We start from the raw sequence: 19370 nt of genomic DNA on the forward strand, positions 1-19370 counted from the left end.
CGCAGCGAAAGCGGCCTAATCCCTCCTTACCCCTTCTACACACGCCTTCTCTCCTCCGGCGTGTGCCGCCTACGCTTAATCTTGTGCCTTTGAGGCCCTGCAGGCGCTGACGTCCGCGGCCACACAGACACACACACGCCAACGCCTTTCAGCTCATTTTTATTTCCCCCTGTACGATTTGCGTCTCTTCGCCGCTCTCATCTCCTTCTCCCCTCTCCCCCCTCCGCCCCCTTTTTACCATCCCCACCCCTACCCCCACTTTCGACGCATATACACACGCGCACACAGTATCTGACACATTCAGCCTCCTCGACCCTTCTCGCCTCCTGTCGCGGTAGCCCCGGCTACAGTGCGCTCTCTTGCCTTTGCTTGTTGTTCTTGTTGCCCGTGCTCTTTACCGGCCCCTCTGTGTCTGTCTGTCTCTCTCTGTGTGTGTGTGTGATGTTCCGAGCTCGACTCGACCGGTTCTGTTGTTGTTTCCCCAGTTTGCCGTCATTGTCCGCTGCACCTCTTCGCTCCCTCTGTAGGACAGCATCTTTCATCTCGTCCGTCTCGCAGTGCGCGCGCGCATACACACACACACTCCCTTTCTCGTCCTCCTCTTCCCTATTTACCTGAATCGCGGAGACCGCATGTACAGTGCATGACAGAAGGAGAAGCGCTCAACACGGGTACGTATACAACACGCAGTCGACGCCACCGTCTATAGTGCGAAAGGCATTCAGCACCATCATCTTGCCCTCGACTGAGCGCGAGGCGGCTGTTAGGAGAGAAAGAGAGAAATTTGGCAGCAGCAGCACCACCACCACCAGCAGCAGTCGTTGGGGGTGGTGTTCGTCATTGACGGACCCCCCTTTCCCCCTCTGACACACCCACCGACGCACACGGAGAAGGCAGGGCCACGCGGCATCCGCTTTGGTTTCTCAGCTTCGTCAACGCTGCCTTGTCTGGAGCGAATGCACCGCTCCGCTTTGTTCGAGCGGCGGCCTCATTCGTCGGCGCCGGGTGAGGTGAGCAGCAGCGGCACATATGCGCTTTCAAATGCGCCTCGTTCGTCAGGTCACCTCCGCGTGTCGCTGTGCCCGTCGCCCCGTGCGGCGTATTTCCCTACGCCGGCGAGTCTGTTTCGCGACTCCTACGGCCTTCCTGCGTCCGGCGCTGTGGCGTCCGTCGGCCGTCACTATGAGTTTTCAAACGGGCGGCTGCATGCCAACGCAAGCGACGGATGCCGACACGTCAGCTCGCGCCACCACGACGTGGCGCAGAGTCCTAGTACCCAGCGGCCGCCTCCACCTCCGCGGCGGGCAGCCACGGCAGGAGCATCTACCCGACCATCTCCCGCAGCGAACGGCAGCAGCGCCGCGGACGCAGTTGTGTATCAGTACTACTCGCAGCGGCAGCGGAGGCGAGCGCAGCACGGTGCTGCATCTTCTTCCCAAGACTCTGAGCCGCTTGCTACTCCAGTGCGTCGGCAGCCATTCAAGGCGAGCAGCGGCGGCCTTTCCGCACCTGCAACACCGATCGGCGGGGCCACAGCAGCCCTATATTCACCCCTACCTTCTCACTCTTCGTGTCGCCTCACTGCACGCGGTCGTTGCGGCGACATCCACTCACGCTTGCATCATCACTCCTCAGAGTTGCCGTCGCCTACCGATCACGAGAGTGTGATTCACGACACATCGACTTCGCTGGTTCCTGTGACGCCATCAGAGGATGAGGGCCGCTGGCCCGAGCAGCTCACTCCTTCTCAGCATCAGCAGTGCGAAGGACTCGTACGGCTGTTGGCGCAGCTCCCCGCAGCTCAGGCGCACCGCGTCCTTCTCGCCACAATCCGCCAGTACGAGGCACATCGTTTGCTTCAGCACTACGGTGGTGTGCACGCGCTGCCTGGGGCTGATCTTACCCCGCGTGCGATGCCCCGGTCCCCATCAACATCATCGCAGACGTCTTCTTCTGGCAAGCTGCCATCGGGAAGGCGGCAAGGCGACGGCCGCTCCGCTCTCTTTGAGGCGCTTCGAGCCCACCTGCATGACATGCAACGCGCCGACCTGGCTGCACAGGCGCTTTCGCCGTTCACTGCAGCAGCCAGGCATCGGCAGCGGCGTGCCGGCAGCCGGGCTGACGGACTAGCTTGTGAGGAGTCGCATATCAACTACTCCATCGCGGCCCACCCGCCTGCCCGTCCTCCCCCAACAGCAGCACGGCGCCCGCAGCTGGCGCGCCAGCAGCTACTGCAGGACAGCGCACAACAGCTGCGTGATGCAGAGAATGTGCCGCGTTCCGGCACCGGCGCCGGCAACGCCCGCGCACCGCGCCACCTCCGCAGTCGTGTCCTGGCGAGTCGTGTTGCCAGGCCGCGCATTCGCAGCACCCAGCAGGGAGTTGGTAAGAGCGGCAACGGCTCTGCCCCTTGCCACCCGTCGTCTTCAATGCAGACCAAGTGTAGCCCGCGGCCGCCGCTCGACTTCATGCAGACGATCAAGCCCCCTCATCGCCATGGGTTGGCTGGGGCTTTGCTACTGAGCTCCGGTCCCGCTGCTGAGGCGGTAACTGCTGCCCACGTCCACAATTCCTCTGAGCGCGCTACGGCGCCACTTGATGCACAGAATATAACAGTCGCAGGGCTCGGCAAAGGAGTGAGGGAGGCGGGCCTGCATAGACCTGCATCGACGGCGGAGCGCAGCACCCTCCCGTCTTCGCCAAGCGCGCTGGCTGCCACCGCCATTGGCGGCGAGGCGGCACCCGACTCCAGCGGCGACTGGCCCCTCCCCACAGGCGCCACTCTCTCTCCTGGAGCCGCCGCAGCGAGGCGAGCGTACTGGGAGCGTCAGCAGAAAGAGCAGCAGCCTTCGCTTCTATCGAGAGCAAACCGAAACAAGGATGAGGGGCAGGCGGAGCAGTTGGAGTCAGCCCTGGTGCGCTGCTCAAACAGCACGCATGGCCGGAAAGAGGAGGCTCGCTGCCGTCCTAGAAGCACTTCCACGGAGTGCCTTGGAGCCATCTCTAGCACACCCGGCGCGGCCCCTTCCGGCAGTGCCTCCTTTGAAGACTCTGTGCGACGGGGTGAGGTCCTGCCTTTGGCCTACGAGCCCACCGTCGCCCCCGGCCCTTCAGGGGCGAAGCTGAGAGACGTCCAGGTGCCGAGTGAGACCTTAGCACCACCGCTGGGCATTCGAACTGCCTGGCAGCCACCGCCACGACATGAGCCTCACGACCTCTTGTCCACGAGGGCGATGCCAGCGATGGCGCCGCCGTTGGAGGGAGTCCAGTCCCCGGCGGCGGCCTTTATGACCGACTTGACCGGAGCACCGATATCGGCGCAGTCGGCTCCCATGGAGCGGCCATATGATCACGAGGGAAGCAGGGGCGCCGACGCACCAGCTGAGTTGCCATCCAGCGATGGCGCATTCGTGGCGGGAGCCTACCACGCAACTGCGGATGCGGGCATCTCCTCGAGACTCTACGAGAAGAGGCCACATGGCGAGAGGGGCGACGGTGCTGGTCTCTCCACGGCACCGCGTGACAGCGAAGGTGTAAAGGAACTCGATGCGCGGCATCTGCTGGTATCTCAGGCCGAGTTCGAAGATGATGTCGTTACTGCTTCCTCGATCAGGTCCGAGTCGCCCTCGCAAGAGCAAGCCAAGCGCAACGACTATGATGGCGCTGTAGCGCTGCCGCCTTGCTCTACCAGTGGTGCAGTAGGCTCAGGTTTGCGGGAAGCCGACGAATCTGCGGACGAGGTCAAGCTTCCCTGGGAAACATAGCCTACCCTAGGCGACGGCACGTCGCTGCCATCAGCGTCGGGGTCGCTCTGACATCTACTATCGCAATAATCTCAACAACGCCCCTTCGTGCCGTGGCTCTCGTTTAGGTCGCTATAAGATCGGCGGCGCAGCGCTCTCAGCTCCCCCCCTCCTCAACACTTATAGCTGGTGCTTCCCTACCTCCACTCGGAGACGCCACTCGCAGCAGGCGATTCGGCGCATCCGCAGCGGCCTTTCTCCCGCTTCCCGTCGCTCTTGTCCTTCCGTCGACTACTAAACGGAATTGCCGGCAGTGCAGCACCATTGCTCTGACCACACCTCATCCCCCTATTGCCGGTATTCGTATCACCACCCCAGCTGCTTGCTTCGATGTCCCTCCCGCCTCCCGCCTCCCACCCACTCAATCACATGCCCCCCTTCCCCCCCTCCACACACACACACACACCAACACCCCACTAAAAGAGGAACACACTGATCACAAGCTCGCCTTTACACAAACCTCTTTCAGGGAAAGGGGTGCGTGAAGGGCGCTGAACACGTACACACCCTCGCTGGCCATCCCCCGAATCGGGGAGGGGTGAAGTAAACGCGGTGCTGCGGGTAAAGGGATAAGCTTGGCCGCCTCTGGCCTTCATCGCCTTATCTCGACGCTCAACTCACACTCTGTGAGGACGCGCTTGAGCGTTCCTAAACTAAACGGATGCTCCGGCCGATAAACTTGCGGCGCTGACGCGCGCGATATCTCTATGCAGCACCTTGCTGTCTCCCAATCTGCATCCTGGGCCGCCCCCTCGGCCTCTTTGAGCGCCTGAGCCTCGCTGAGGCCGCGGCCTTGTTGCCATCTCTTTGTTTCCAGCTCGCCCAAGTCGTACGCAAGGGTGCCTCTTTACAAGGCTACGCGACCGCGCCTCGCAGCTGCATGAGCTCGCATTGTCGTCATCACCGTTTCTAGTGCTGCCATATGCACGGAGCTGTGTGCTGGGCAAGATGCTGCCTATTCCGCGGTGCCTGAGAGTGTGTCTGTGTGTGTGTGTATGCTCTAGGCTATGCGGCGGCATGTTGGCAACGCGCAGGCACAGGGCATGGAGACTGTTGAGCAAGCGACCCTCTGCTCCCAGCGAGGAGTCGCGAGCTATGACAAGGGCCGGTTGCTACTGCCGTGAGCTGGGCCCAGCTAGTGCACATTGAGGTAATGTGACGTTAGACGCGTACGGCGATGCCTACGTGGGCTTGAGTGGCCACTGGCTCGTGAGGGGGCAGCCTGGGTTGCATGGCGCTGAGGGCTCTGCGGTGCATGTCGTGCCGCTAGACTTGTCGGGCAGCGCTGCTCTCGCCGGCAATCGCGTGGGCAGCAGGGCTGCGCTGAAGCGCCTTCGGCCACTGGAGATGAGCCCGAACTTCTCTGCGCAGGAGCGTGCCAAGTTTCTAGAACAGGATGACGGGTCTTGAGGCGGTGAGGCTGAGCGAGGCGATGACACGCGGCAGCCCCCCGGCACTGGGCTAGCGGCATGGTGTCGCGTGCGCGTGGTGAGGCTGCTGCAGAACTTAATCTACGGCGCGTGCGCCGTGGCTTGGTCTGTGCTGCCTGCGCTAGAGTCCGCGGACGAAAGCGGTGACTGCTTCTGCTTGCTTGTGCCTGTCGCCGTGGACAGGCACCGCCGCATTGCAAGTTGCCACGCTGGGCTCAAACGCCGACGTGGCGATGGCGACACGTATATGCGGCCGATTCGTTCGAGCGGTGTGAGCTGCATAAGCTGGCATGCGATGGGTAGAGGACCTCCGGCAAGCTCTTGGCTGCTTTTCGATCGGCGTCCATCGCCTTTTCCTTTCTGCTCTGCGCACGTTGCGTGCGCCTCTGCGGGAGAAGACACAGTGAGGGGGGGCACTTTCCCCGGGCAGAGCGGCAACACGTAGTGATGGGGCAAAGGCCCCTTGGGTGCCGAGCGCGCTCACGCGTATGGGTGAGAGGGTCCACATCGATGCCCAAGCGGGGGGGAAGCGCGAGCGGAGCAGGGGTGTGAGGGGGCCGGCGTTTGGTTGCTGTGCAGGTGCCGTTTACGGAGTGCTCGCTACCTCACTTCCAACTTTCTCTTCTTTCCAATCGCCCCGCTCGCGACTTCAGCCGCCTCCCCCCTCCACCTCCTCCGACTCGCATCGACTTGTTTTCACTTCAACCACCGTTCTAGGGTCTGATGCCTCCTCTCCACAGGTCCGCCTATTCCTTCGCACAGGCTCACCGCACGGTGTGCTTGTGTGCCATCAGTGCCACCAGCGGCCCGCTCACCAATAAGCTCCACCCGTGCGCACGTAGGCACACACATACACACATAGACGTTCTGACATTCCGTAGCGCTGCTCTCAGGGCTTTCTCGATGGTGCTATGCTTTCTCTTTCCTCACCACCTCTGTGGTGCTGCGGCGGTGCAGCGGTGGGAGGCCATCGAATGCCTTCCCAGTGTGTGTCTGTACCCCATGTCTTTACCGCCTCCAGCTCTCTTTTATATTTCGCCGTCTCGCCTGGTGCTGCTTTTCGTCGCCTCTCTCGCACATCTGCCCTCCCCTCCTCCCCCCAAAGCTTTTCTCACTTCACCTTTGCACTCTCCGCACTACACCATCGCAGTGAGCTTCGCTTTCGACCGATTTGAGGTATCGTTTCAACCGCTGCTGAACCGCGAAGCCGCGCGGAGGCGGGACGAAGGAGTGGACGAGCGGGGGATGAGTGAGTGGATGCGTTAGCCCACTGCCATGCCCATGTGGCGACTCCGTCGAGATGTAGAGAGGGGAAGAGAGGCGCCCGCTCCTCCTCCATCCCCGAAGGTCTCCCGCGTGCCGGAGGGTCGGCGATGACTGTCGGCTGTGGAGGAGGAGCAGCAGACTGGGCGTGAGGGGATCGCCGAAGGCACGAAAGGGGTGAAAAAAAACGAATGCACAGCGAGTCGGTGTTGTCGTTTTCGAACGACTCATCTTTCTACCTCATCGACAAGGGGACGCCACACATGCGTCGCATTCCGCACCTCGTCCTTGTCCCAGCCGGCTTGCTTACCTGCGGCTGCGGCTACTTCTTGTCTCACCTGTTCACTTCCCTCTCCCCATCTCTCCCTTCCCTCTCCCCCACTTCACCGTCATTCACACAGCTGCGTGGGGATGAATAAAAAAAAATACACACACATATATATATATATACGGCAGGCGGAATACTGACAGTGCACGCGAGTGAAGCGAGAAGAAAACGGTGGCGTCACAAATCAAGGCGGCGGGCCACAATGGATTGGGACAGACCAACTGGAAAACGGCGGCGTACGGATGAGGAGGAGGCATGCGAGGCGTTGGGCGGACTCCTGCGACAGACCGCCTCGCGGGCGATGGAACGGGTGCGCTTGCAGCGCCAGCAGCGCGGCTGGGAAAGCCAACTGACCGCTCTCTCCTCCTCCGCCGCGGCCGCGGTGGCGCGGAGTGTGAAGCCGATGGACGTTCTTGTCGTTCGGTTTTGCATGCACTACTTAGACTGCAGCAGGGTGGCCGCACCGAATCAGTTCGTGCGGCTTGCGCAGGAGGTCGTAACGTCGAGCATTGAGCGGGTGCTGGTGCCGCAGCTCTTCAGCCGAGACCGCAGCTCTCTTCCGGCGCTGTGCGAGAGTCTGGTCGCAGAGCACACCGCCGAGGACATACAGGTGACGGTGAAGGAAGTGTCTGAGTTCGTCGAGGCTCGCGGTGCGCTCGGTGCCTGGATCGCGGACGCGACGACCACTCGCGGTGATGACGACTGTGACGACGCGAGCGATTACGGCAGCGGATACGACGACCACTGGCGCTCGCGTGACCGCGACGGTGGCTCCTCCCGCTTCCGTAACGAGGAGGTCAAGGACGATGAGGATGACGGCAGACCGTCCAGCCCGCAGCCGGACGGTGAGGATTTCGCTCTGGCCACCACGCTGCATCAGGCCTGCGAGTTCTGGGTTCGGGTACATGCCTTTCTGAACTCCTTGTCGCTGCACAGCGCTCGCTTGCACGTCTTCGCAATGCCGCCGCGGTATGAGCGGGAGCTGCTGCTTCTCCTCTACGCTGTGACCCGCGGCGGTGGCGGCGATGACGAGGCGCCGACTGAGATTGTGGCCCGTGGTGGCCACTCGGCGTTGCAGGGGGACAAAAGCAGCGGCGGCACGGCCACTTCTGGGGAGGGCGCGACCCTCTCCTCGCCGGCCAGCGCAGCGGTTGCGAAGCCGGATAGGAAAGACAGCGTCAAGGAGGAGCCGATGTGGGACAGTGACGAGGATGTGGCGGCACAGGTGGTCAGTGTCAGCGGTGCGGACGAGGAAGCGGGCCAGGCGGAGGCGCTGACAGGTCCGCGCCAGCCGCAGCAGCTGTACAAGGCCTCCACTCTGCTTGCTGACGTGCTGGCGCTTTCTCGCTGCCCCGAAGTCTCCACAACGCCGCCTTCGCTGCCTTCCGGCGACGCTTCTGCTCCAGCTTCAATGCCGTCCCCGTCTTCATCCGCTCCGCGGATCAGTGCCGAAGCCATGCAGCGCCTCCGAGGGCTCAACTCGAACTTCTACAAGATGGTCTATGCGCGGCTCGGCGTGATGGTGGCGCGCGATCGCCTTCACCGCTTTGACCGTGTTTCCGCCGTCACGCCGCCCGCACTCACGGTGCAACAGCGCAACCTTCAAGAGCAGCTGATCCAGCAAGATCAGCAGCGGCAGCACAAGGCAGACTTGGTGTCCGCGGCCTTTGGTATTCCCGGGCAGCCAGAGGCTGGGCTGCCGGCTGCCTACGTGCCGGACGATGCATACTATGAGAAGCTCTTGCATCAGCAGCATGACACGATCGACGAGGACGAAGAGCTATACAAGGGTGAGGTAATGGACTACTATCTCTCCCACCCCAGCCGCCAAGGCTTCGCGTCGGGGTTGTCGTCGAGTTACTCGCGCTCCCGCTCACACCACAGCGGCGATGCGGCGCAGCTGATGAAGCCGCATCGCTTCTGCAAGGTCAAGACGGGCTTCACATGGACGCAGTACAACCGCACCCACTACGACAGTCGCACCAACCCACCGCCACGGACAGAGATGTGGTACGAGTTCACTCTCTTCTACCCAGCTCTCGCAAACACGAAACGCGACATGCGCCAGATCTTCCGCATCGAGGACACACCCGAGGGACCCAATGACCAGTACTGCCTCCTCGTCTTCAGCGTTGGCCCGCCGTACGCCGATGTAGCATACCGCATCCGCAAGAAGCAGTGGGACACGCGACGCGGCGGGGTGCGCATCAGCTTCGATCAGTACGGTCGCTATAAGCTCTTTTTCCGCTTTACCAACAGCAATTACCGACGCTGATGCCCCCCCTTTTCACAGGGGGGACATACAAAGGACGAACACTTCACGTTCGTGGTCTGTGCCTGCCTATCTGTGTGTATGCTTGTGCGTGTGTGTGCCCGCGCACCATTGACGGTCGGGGCCATGGACGCCTTCATAGCTTGCCTTCATACGTTTCCAACGTGTCGCTCGCAGGCGCAATCGGAGTAGGGGGAGGGGACGGTGGCCATGTAGTGATGATGGCGGCGGTAGCCGACCATGAAACAGCGACTCGAACACGACGTTTCTCAGCCCTGCGGCGGGTAAACGGAAGAGGTGAGGGCACGTGCGCGCAGCCAACGGCGCGTGCCCTCCCCCACCCCGTCTCTCTCTCGCGCGCGCGAGCAGTGGTGCTCCACAGCTGTGCTGCGCACGTATAATGAAGCTGCTCGTTGTCTTTGTCCTCTCTCCCTCCCCCACCTCTTCTCCCGCTTCGGCTTCCTTTGTGTGCAATGCGCGCCGAATGCATGTGCGCGCGCGCGCAGCGACTACGCGACATCGCCAAGGGAAGCCGTGGAAGCAACAGCCAAAATAAGCGTCTTTCAATACATTTTCACAGTGTGGGGCGAGGGCACCCGAGAACAGCAGTTGTGCCTCTATCCGCACATTCCTCCGCTCCCCCCCCTACACACCCACACCCACACATATACCTCACACAGTCTGCCGCTTCATCTATTCATCCTTAGCTTTAGTAGCTTGCAGTGAGAAGTTGCCCGTCTATCGACTGCTGGTGAGCCGTTTGGCCGAGTGTCCTTTCCTCCTCTCTTTCCCACGCGTCTCTCCCTCTTCCACGTTTTACGTTGCTTCTGCGCGCCGCACATACTTCGCAGTGGGACTCCGCTGCAGAGAGTCTAAGGCAGGGCTCGCGCACCGTGACGCATATGCGTACGCTGACAACGGCGCTTCGCTCAAAATGCTCCGCCTCACTTCCCTGACCTTGGTGGTCTTCCAGAACGCGTCTGCGCCGCGCGTGCTGAACAAGATGACGCCTGAACGCATGGAGCTGACTATGATGATCGTCAAGGAGCGCAAGAAGAAAGTGCGCTACCTCGGCAGCAGCTTCCAGTGCTTCAACGACCGTGTGCACCTGTTCAGTGCTCAGGGCGGTGTGCGCCGTGGCACCCGCTACATCATCCAGACACACCACCACCGCGTTCAGTTTCGGCACCCCGCGCGCAACAACCGAAAGGTGGACGTTCGCACCGTGAAGATGGCCGGCGCGCAGTACGACTCCATCGGCAACTACACCCGCATGACGTGGGACAACTCTCTCTGCACGACAAACCTGATGAACGACCCCACCTTCAAGCAGCAGTTCAAGGACATGTCCAAGGAAGAGACGATCGGGATGCTAGAGGAGTGGGGGGTACGGTATGTGCTGCTGGACGAGATTCGAAAGCCCTCCTTGATGGACTGCAAGTACCACAAGCACCGTTTATACGCGGACAAGTTCTCATGGTCGCCATTCCCAAAGACGAACCACATGCGTGGCGATGCTGAGTTTAAGTGGAAGGGCGACGAGCTGATCGCGTACGACAACTATAACGCGCACGTGCAGCATCCCGCTCACTTCGGTAACAGTAGTAGGAGTGATGATGGCAAGAAGCAGGTGACTGCTCCAAAATCGTCTGGGGCAGCCGCAGGGTCGAAGAAGGGTGTGCCGGCAAGGCCGTGGTTCACTCCCACCGTGGTGGTTAGGAAGCCGAAGGCATAGGGTGCCAAGGCCACCTTTATCATGAAGAGGCTGACAATGGGAAAGATGTCGGACATGGTGTGTTTGTGTTTCGGTATTGGCGGTCACGAAGAGGTGGCACGGCGAGGAACGGCGTGCGCTCTTTCGCTGCCATGTGCTTCACCACTGTGTGTTGCGGCGCATCGCACCTCGTACTATACTGCTTCTCCTGTGCCCCTCTTCGTCTGAGACTCGCCCTTTCTCTTTTGCGGGCTGATGCAGATATATGAGTGCACGCTTGTGTGTGCGCGCTGCATTTGGCACGCTATCAGAGATTAGAGAGACGGAGGGGGGTGGGCGAAGGTGTGCTTCTATCCGTCGTGTTTGTTCTCTGCTTGCTCATGACTCGACTTCCCCCCCGCCCCCCGCGTCCTCTTCAGATTTTCATGCATCTTTTGTGCGCGTGTGCGTGGGTGAGTGGTGCTCAACTCGCTCGCACACGCACACCGCCCTTGGCGATGGTGCGTACATGACTCTGCTTGCCGATCGGCTGATAGGCGCACGTGTATCCATTTAGACAGGGTATCGTCATCATATGCAGAAGGAGGGGCGAGGGGGTGAAGACGCATTCGCGCCCATCCCCGCATATCGCCATGGGGAGGAGCAGCGGACGGCCAACGCCCACTGCGGTAGTGGGCGATCGCGGCGGCGGTTGTGTGCATCGTGCATGAATGCGTGTGCCGGCGCGTAAAGGGGATTCGATGCGAAGGGGGGAGGGGTATGTAAGAGGGGGGAGCACATGCGTGTGCGTGGGTGGGGATGGGGGCGGCGGCGTGGACTTGTGCGTCTTCGCATGAGCTGTGCATCCCGCCCCTTCCCCTATGCTAAGCCCTTTTTGTTTCGCACCTCCACAGTCCCCCCAGCATGCAGACTTTCCGCCTCTGACTGCTCTCATATATCCCCGCTGCTCGGGCGCCTCGACTCGGTGCTTCTCCGTGGGCACCGCACGTCCACAAGATTTGCTTTCGACACATCTGCTCCGCCGCGGCGACGGGCTACAGCCCCCCCGGGGCACGTGCCCCTTTCCCTGCCGGTGGCTCCTCGCGCAGATCTCGCCTCCGCAGCGCTTTCCCTTCTTTTCTTTCCCCGTCACCACCGACACATGTGCATCTCCGTCTCCTCTTTTGCCCCCCCTCCCCTCTTCACCATCTCTGGGTGCACCGTCCGGGCACCGGTGTGTCTCGCACTGTGAGCGCCGATTTCTCTTCGCTGCTCACCGAAAGGACAAAGAGCAGAACGGGAGGACACCATTGTGAGGGAGCAGCAGATTGGAGTAGAGGACAGCCGATTCGGCACCTTTTCCCCACCTCCCATTGCCCAACGATCCTTCACGCGCCTGCAGCCGCACGGCGGAGTCGCAGCGGAGCGACTTGGGCGCTTACGAGAAAGAAGAGCGACACAGCGTCGATGGGTGACCCTCTGCCACTCTCCCCCTCCCCCACCTCTTTCTTTCCCGTGCGGATCTGCTCGGGTCTGTGAGGGGAAGGCGCTCAGACACTTCTTGGGCGCTGCTTCTCTGCCTCTTTAGCTCTTCTTCCCTTGACAGGCACACCCGCTCTGCATCATGGCTCTCCGCGGCAGCAGCGTGCGGCTCGCGGCCACGCCAGGCGTCGGCATCGCGCCAGAGACGACGCCGGTCAAGTACGTGCCGGAGATGCTGAACATTCAAAACGCGATGTGGTGGAACGGCCGCGGCAAACCTCCCTACCGCTCAACCTACAACGAGAAATCGTGGCTGCAGAAGTCCAGGTGGGGCGCCTTCGCCAAGGGAAGCCGCCCCGTCATGCGCCAGCGCTACTCCGCTGCGGCGCTGAAGGAAGCGCTGGAGATGGTGCCGGAGGGGTTCGAGACGTGCGACGTGCCGCGCCCACCGCAGCGCATCCGGGCGCAGTCTGAGGGGATTGTTGGACGCTGGTACACAAACTACTGGACCCTGCACTCGGTCCGCTATCAGTGCCAGCTTGCGGGGATCCAATGGCAGTTTGGCGAGCGGCAGCGGCCCCGCACGAACTACGACGAGCCGCACATGTACACCGATTTTGAGGAGACGAAGGCCATCCGTGACTACCGCAGCCGCTGGATCAACGTCAATCGCTCCCTCGTGGGTATGTCGAGGAGGATGAAGGAGGCAGAGGAGGAGACACGCTATCTGCAGTTCAAGAAGGTGCAGGACACCTTCTGGTCGAACAGGAAGGTTCTCGTGAACCGCATCAAGTCGATGCACAATCAAGGAACACTACATTCCGCAAAAGACCTGCCCATCAAGACAATCAACATCAAGGCGTTTCTAAAAGAGTAGCGCCAGGGGCTTGTGCCGTGCGCCTCTGATGAGCTTCTCCGCCAGCTCTCCTTCCCCTCCCCTCCCTGCGCAGCTCGTTGCCACTGGCGCTCACCCCACTCTTTTCTCCCTCTCATCTTGTGTTTATCTGCAGTGAAGAGCACAGCTGTAGATGTGGAGAGGGCCACTGCGCCAGTTGTTTGCGGTGATGCGGGAGGAAGAGGGTGAGGTAGTTGCTGCCTCATCGTAGCTCATGCACTGCTGCAAGGCAAACCGGTCGGCGGGGATATGCAGCGCGAGGGCTGCAGCTCTCCGTATCACATGGCGACGCACCGCATCCGCCGTCTCCTCTCTGCCTTCTCCCCCTTTCCCTCCGTATCTGTGGTGGCCGCGGTTGCGATCGCTGCTGTCGCAGCGGGTGGCCACCGATGTCGTTGGTCGTTTGCTAGACGCTGTGATTCGAAGCTCACACGGTGTAAACAATGCCCTTCCCCCCCTCCCTCCTCACCCCCCAACTGTGTACAACGTAGGGGGATGCGGACTGTGAGGGGGGGCGGGGGCAGGCAGGAGACTCGGCGTACAGTTGCTTGCGTAAGATGCATAAATGACTCTTTTCGTCTTGTGGCTGTCTGCTCTCTGATCAGTACCGCACGAACGGTTCCAGACTGCGACCCCAAGCACGCCCTCGCACACTCACTGGTGCCAAACTTCTCTGCCATCCTCTGCCTCCGCTCCTAGCAAGCGCCGTGAAGGTCGTTGGATGCGTCCATCACCACCACCAGCTCCACCATGCCGGGCACAGGTCAAGGTTTCTATGCTCTCCTCACCTTCGCCGCCCTGTCCCACACAATCTTGCGCCTTTCGGATTCCCTCTTGACAAGTGTGTCATTGCACTGCTGCACTCTATATACGCTCATACATGTATGCGAACACGCAGCACACAAGCCCCTCAAACTGGAAAAAAAGAAAAACGCCATCCATTCGCCGCAAGGGTCGAATTCAGAGGCGCCAATGCGTCATTGAATGGTATACTACATACCCCCCACCCTCCCACCCACAGTTATAAGCGTCTTCATTGCCTCCGCCTCAGCGTTGTTGTTTGCTTCGCCAGTCGCCCCCCTCCCCCCTTCGCTCGCTCTTCCCCCCTACTTCCCGCGTGCTTCGGTGTCCCGTACCGGTAGCTGCATGTGAGAGGGGGGGGCCACGCTTGGTACATTCGTTTACCGCTTCCTTGCATACGCCTCTCTCTCTGACTGTGTCTCTATTTGTCGCTGCATCTCTGTCTTTACCAGCGTGCTGCTCTGTTCGTTGCTTTCTTCCCCTCCCCACGACCACCACCACCGCGCTTGTTGTCTTGCCTCTCACCTTCGCCACATTTGGTCGTGCGAAGCTCCTCCACACCACGTGGAGCTGCGAGTCATCGCTGTTGCGCTTCTCTTCGAATTTGCCTCTTTCCCTCTCTCTGTGTTGTGCGGCTGCTTGTCGCCGATCACCCCCCACCCCTCCTTCACCTCTCTCTTTCGCTTTCGTTGCGACTGCTGGCGCGTGGCGGTCGAAAGCCCTCGACGCACCCTTTGCTTCCCTCTTCTCGCCTCCTCTGCCCAGCACTACGCGCCACCCCACTGGCTTCTATCGGCTTTTAGCTATCGGTCTGTGTGTGTGCCCCTGCTTGCTCTCGTGCATCCTGCGAGCTTCACCCCCACTACCCCCCTGGAAAGGACTGGGCAGGTGTTCCCAACATGATTCGTGGTGCTTCGCTGCTCCTTCGGGGGTCTCCGGCCTCCACGCGCCATCGTCGACTTCCATCTCTGCCTGGCAACGTGTCGCTCAAGGACCACGACCCAGAGGTGCACCAGCTTATTCAAAAGGAGATGACCCGGCAGCTGGAAGGACTGGAGCTGATCGCGTCGGAGAACTTCACCTCCCGTGCGGTGCTCGAGTGCCTTGGGTCCATCCTCACAAATAAGTACGCAGAGGGTCTGCCTGGACACCGCTACTACGGCGGCACCGATGTCGTAGACGAAGTCGAGAGGTTGTGTATACGGCGCCTACTCGCAGCCTACCGCTTGGATGCGGCCGTGTGGGGTGTCAACGTACAGCCGTACAGCGGCTCGCCGGCTAACCTGGCCCTCTACACTGCCCTGCTGCGCCCACATGACCGCCTGATGGGCCTGGACCTGCCGGCGGGCGGCCACCTTACGCACGGCTTCTACACCGCGACGAAGCGCATCTCAGCGTCCTCCATCTTCTTCGAGAGCCTTCCGTACTCTATCACGCCGGAGGGCTTCGTCGACTACGATCAGCTAGCGTACCTGGCGACTGTGTATAAGCCACGACTCATCATAGCCGGCGGCTCTGCCTACCCGCGCGACTGGGACTACAAACGCTATCGCGAAATCTGCGACAGCATCGGTGCCTACTTCATGGTGGACATGGCCCACTACTCCGGCCTGGTTGCCGCTCAAGAGCACAACGACCCGTTCGAGTACGCTGATGTCGTCACCTCGACTACCCACAAGACGTTGCGCGGGCCTCGATCTGGCATGATCTTCTTCCGGAAGGAGGTAAAGCAGGGTAAGACCACCGTGAACCTGGAGGAGGCCATCAACAACTCCGTCTTCCCTGGACTACAAGGTGGCCCGCACATCCACCAGATTGCCGCCTTGGCCACACAGCTGAAGGAGGTGTTGTCTCCGGAGTGGCGCGGCTACGTCAAGCAGGTGAAGGCGAATGCCAAGGCCTTGGCCGCTGCCCTCATGGAGGGTGGCGAAGTACTCGTTAGCGGCGGCACCGACAACCACCTTCTCCTCTGGAACCTTCGTCCGCACAACCTTACAGGCTCCAAGCTGGAGAAGCTGCTCGACATGGTCCACATCACAGTGAACAAGAACACCGTCACTGGCGATAAGAGCGCGCAGGCACCGCACGGCATACGTCTTGGCACACCAGCTCTCACCACGCGCGGTTTTCTGGAGGAGGACTTCAGGCAGGTCGCCCAGTTCCTGATTCAGTCGGTGCAGCTCTCCAAGGAGGTGCAGAAGTGCGCCGGCTCCATGAAGCTCTCTGATTTCGTGAAGGCCGCCGAGAACTCGAAGGCGGTGCAGGAGTTGGCGGTGGAGGTGAAGGCGTTTGCGCGGCAATACCCGTACCCCGGCCTAGACAGCGCCTATCCCATTCAGTGACGCACCTCTCGAGAGTTGTGGCCGGTCTCTCTCTCTCTCTGAATGTGAAGCTGTGAGAGGTGAGGAGGATGTCTTCAGAGGCCGGCGTAGGAGGGCTCGGCTGCAGGTAGAGGCATGAGGGATAGGTGTTGAATGCGTGTGCGACGCAATCAAAGGTCTGTGCGGCGCCGCATCTCTTCTGTCCGTGGCACAAGGGTCGGGCGAAAGGGGCAGATGGGAATCGCAGGTGAACCGAGCAGTGGCGTAGGACTTAGCTACGGCGGCTGGATCGCACCGCGATGGACCGCGACCATAGTGCAGGTGAATTGAGCGGAGGGGGGGCACGCTCGCCAGTGCATGACGTCTTGGCCAAGGGTTTTGCACCCCCCCTCTTTCCCTCCAAACTGCCTTGCTACGACCTCCCCCGTCGCTTCTCCAGGGTACCCCCTTTTTTTCGAGGTGGCCCTGTTGCGACTGGGCTCGTATGCGGGCCTTCGCCGGGGGACGTCGCAGGGGATGTGGGGGTGTAGGCGTGCGTGCGCAAATGGAAGCCGCCACGTTCCTCCCACCACGCACCTTCCCCCCGCCGCGTTTGCCTCTCCGTTTCACCTCCCCTCCACCGCGTACGAAAGCGCCAATGCTTTTTCTTCGGCTCTTTCTGTTTGCCAACACTGCCCGGGGCGAGGGGGGGCAGGGCGCCTGGCCAGTCACGTGATCGTCACGTGCCTGGCAGCTGTGCGTTACCACCCCTCCCCCCTCCCTCTCGCCACAGAAGTGTCCGTGGCGTACAGTCCCGTGTGCCTCTGCCGGCTGGCTCAAGTGCATGCGAATCGCAGCGTGGAGGGTAGTATAGGGCGACTGCGAGCGAGCGAGGGAACGACTCAGCTGTCCCGAGGAGGCGAAGTGTTGTCCTCCTTCGAAGTCCGATGTGCACTGACATACAGAGTGCCGCCCTTTCGTCTTTCGGCGCCCTTTTCGTTGGATTCACTCATGGGCATCGGCGCTGGGGGAGTGAAGACATGCGCGCACGCCTGCGCCGGTCTCTGTCACGCTGCGCGCGTGTCCTCGGCGCGAGTTTCTCTGCATGGCGGCGGCCACGCCGGTGGGGACATCGTATGAGTTTCGGCTTCGCCGGGGGCACCTGTCGCTGCCCTTGCCCCCCCTCTTTCCGTTCCTCCATCTATTTGTGTGGCCGCTTTGGCCCCCCAAAAAAGGAAAGCGGCTACGCATGACTGCGGAGGCTGTGTGTGTGTGTGTGGGAGAGAGAGGGCGCCGCACAGAGGCAGCACGCTGACAGCGACAGGAGAGAAGGAGGCGAAGACTTCCCGGCTGATGACACATATGCACACTGAATGCGACAAGCAAAAAAAATCTACTGGCCAGCAACATGACCGGAAGCCCTCTCATTCGACCACACACCGATTCGAAGGACTGAAGGTGAGAGGGCCACCGAGCGACATGGGCAGTCCGACAGGGCAGTTTTTGGCGCCTTTTCTTTTTGCATTGCTGCGCGAGTGCCAACTCAAACGCGCATACACGCCGACACCTCGCACGCACGCACGCGCGCGCGCTTTCACCAACCCTCTTCCACCCACTGATGTCTCTCTCTCCCTCTCGGAGTGCTGCTTTCCCTTTTCTGCATTCGGTAGGCGCTCTCTCACCACCGCCCCGTGCCTCGTCCACTGCTGCACCCCCGCCACGACCGTCTCTTCTTTTTACTGCCGCGCTGGTTCTTTTTTTTTTGATTGTACCGTTTGGCTGCCCCCGCGCGGAGATGGGCGTCTTCTCTTTCGTGCAGAGGGCGTACACGTCGGGCACGGCCCCGATCAGCACTTCGGAGGATGTCGGGGTAGAAGGGAAGCGGTACCCAACACCCGCAGTGGGCTGCTTCATTGCCAATTACCCCGCGCAGGTACTGCTGACGATTGCCCTGCCGCTGGTCTTCTTTGTGATTGGTTGCACAAGAATTCAGTCGGACCTGTCCTACTCGCTGGACGACTATCAAATCCACTCGAACATCGGCGTGCGGCGAGATGCACTGAAGGTGAACGGTGCCCTGGACAACTGGACGTTCGCCTTGTCCGGCGCCCATTGGCTGTCAGACAGCGTCAACCTATCCCACCCGCGGACTCTAGTGCAGGATACGGTGGAGCTGCGCGCCCTTATCAACCTGAAAAACCTTGTGTCGTACGCGCATGAGGTTCAGTGGCCACCCGAAACGCGTGAGGCTTACGCCAGCATGCTGCACCCAGACCTTCTCCGCGTCTACCATGCAGCGGAGAGACTCATCACACAGCTGGCCGGGTACGAGAGCCTGTGCTTCACGAACAACTTGCGCAATGGCGAGCTCAACAACATCTACCCCACGTGCGCGCTTGTGTCCAGTGTGACGCAGTACATCTATCCCTCCTGGACCGGGACGGAGTGGCTCATGGACGGCAGCGGGCCAGTAGCGCAGGACGAGTACATGCAGCGCCTCTTTTCCAACCCGAGCTACGCCTGGTTCTTCGACAAGAACTTCTGGACGCTGAACCAGAAGGCGCTCCACCTGCGCTCGCAGTACACCTTTGCGTCGTCGCGCTCGGAGTCGAAGGCCGCGTATCGGAGGCGAATGAAGAGCTTTCTGCCGAATGCGATGAAGTTCGTCAACAGCGGGCAGGCCGCTGCATTACCGTTCGTGCAGTTCCGCCTTGGCGGCGGGTCGTCGCAGAACGTCCTCATGGAGATCGCCGGGGAGCGAGAGGGGTACAAAGTGGGCGTTGCGGCGGCGATCTGCTTCTTGCTGAGCTGGTGGCACTGCGGGACGCTCGTTATTGGGCTGTACACGGCCGCAGAGGTGGTGTTGGTGTACATGGCTGCCGTTGGGCTGTACGCGCTGATCTACCGTACGCTGCCACTGACGACGTACGCAGCGATTGTCTGGGTGATGACGTTTGGCATGCACGGGACGCTCAGCTTCTACGATATGTTTGTGTTTAGCGGGGTCATAGCGACGAAGGGGCGGCGGAACAACCTGAGCGTAGCGTAGCGCCTCTGCTTCACGATGCGACGCATCTTCGTTGGCGTGTGGATCGCGCACGTA

The 19370-nt window shown here is 61.1% G+C and overlaps 5 protein-coding genes across 5 annotated transcripts; all 5 read left to right on the plus strand.

Annotated features, from left to right (window-relative positions):
• Positions 1-956: 956 nt before the first annotated feature.
• Positions 957-3764, plus strand: LSCM1_03264 (uncharacterized protein; the record flags this gene model as incomplete). Its single annotated transcript, XM_067320811.1, has 1 exon — positions 957-3764. One exon carries the CDS (start codon positions 957-959, stop codon positions 3762-3764), a length of 2808 nt encoding a protein of 935 aa, XP_067177421.1.
• Positions 3765-10030: 6266 nt separating this feature from the next.
• On the plus strand, positions 10031-10831 carry LSCM1_03266 (uncharacterized protein; the record flags this gene model as incomplete). Its single annotated transcript, XM_067320812.1, has 1 exon — positions 10031-10831. One exon carries the CDS (start codon positions 10031-10033, stop codon positions 10829-10831), a length of 801 nt encoding a protein of 266 aa, XP_067177422.1.
• A 1582-nt stretch (positions 10832-12413) lies between these two features.
• Positions 12414-13148, plus strand: LSCM1_03267 (uncharacterized protein; the record flags this gene model as incomplete). Its single annotated transcript, XM_067320813.1, has 1 exon — positions 12414-13148. The coding sequence occupies one exon, from the start codon at positions 12414-12416 to the stop codon at positions 13146-13148; it is 735 nt and encodes a 244-aa protein (XP_067177423.1).
• Positions 13149-14866: 1718 nt separating this feature from the next.
• LSCM1_03268 (uncharacterized protein) lies at positions 14867-16309 on the plus strand (the record flags this gene model as incomplete). The annotated part of the gene is made up of 1 exon (XM_067320814.1): positions 14867-16309. The coding sequence occupies one exon, from the start codon at positions 14867-14869 to the stop codon at positions 16307-16309; it is 1443 nt and encodes a 480-aa protein (XP_067177424.1).
• Positions 16310-18062: 1753 nt separating this feature from the next.
• Positions 18063-19316, plus strand: LSCM1_03269 (uncharacterized protein; the record flags this gene model as incomplete). The annotated part of the gene is made up of 1 exon (XM_067320815.1): positions 18063-19316. One exon carries the CDS (start codon positions 18063-18065, stop codon positions 19314-19316), a length of 1254 nt encoding a protein of 417 aa, XP_067177425.1.
• Positions 19317-19370: the final 54 nt, after the last annotated feature.

This window comes from Leishmania martiniquensis, chromosome 28 (assembly GCF_017916325.1).
Source record: "Leishmania martiniquensis isolate LSCM1 chromosome 28, whole genome shotgun sequence".
Taxonomy (NCBI): Eukaryota; Euglenozoa; class Kinetoplastea; order Trypanosomatida; family Trypanosomatidae; genus Leishmania; species Leishmania martiniquensis.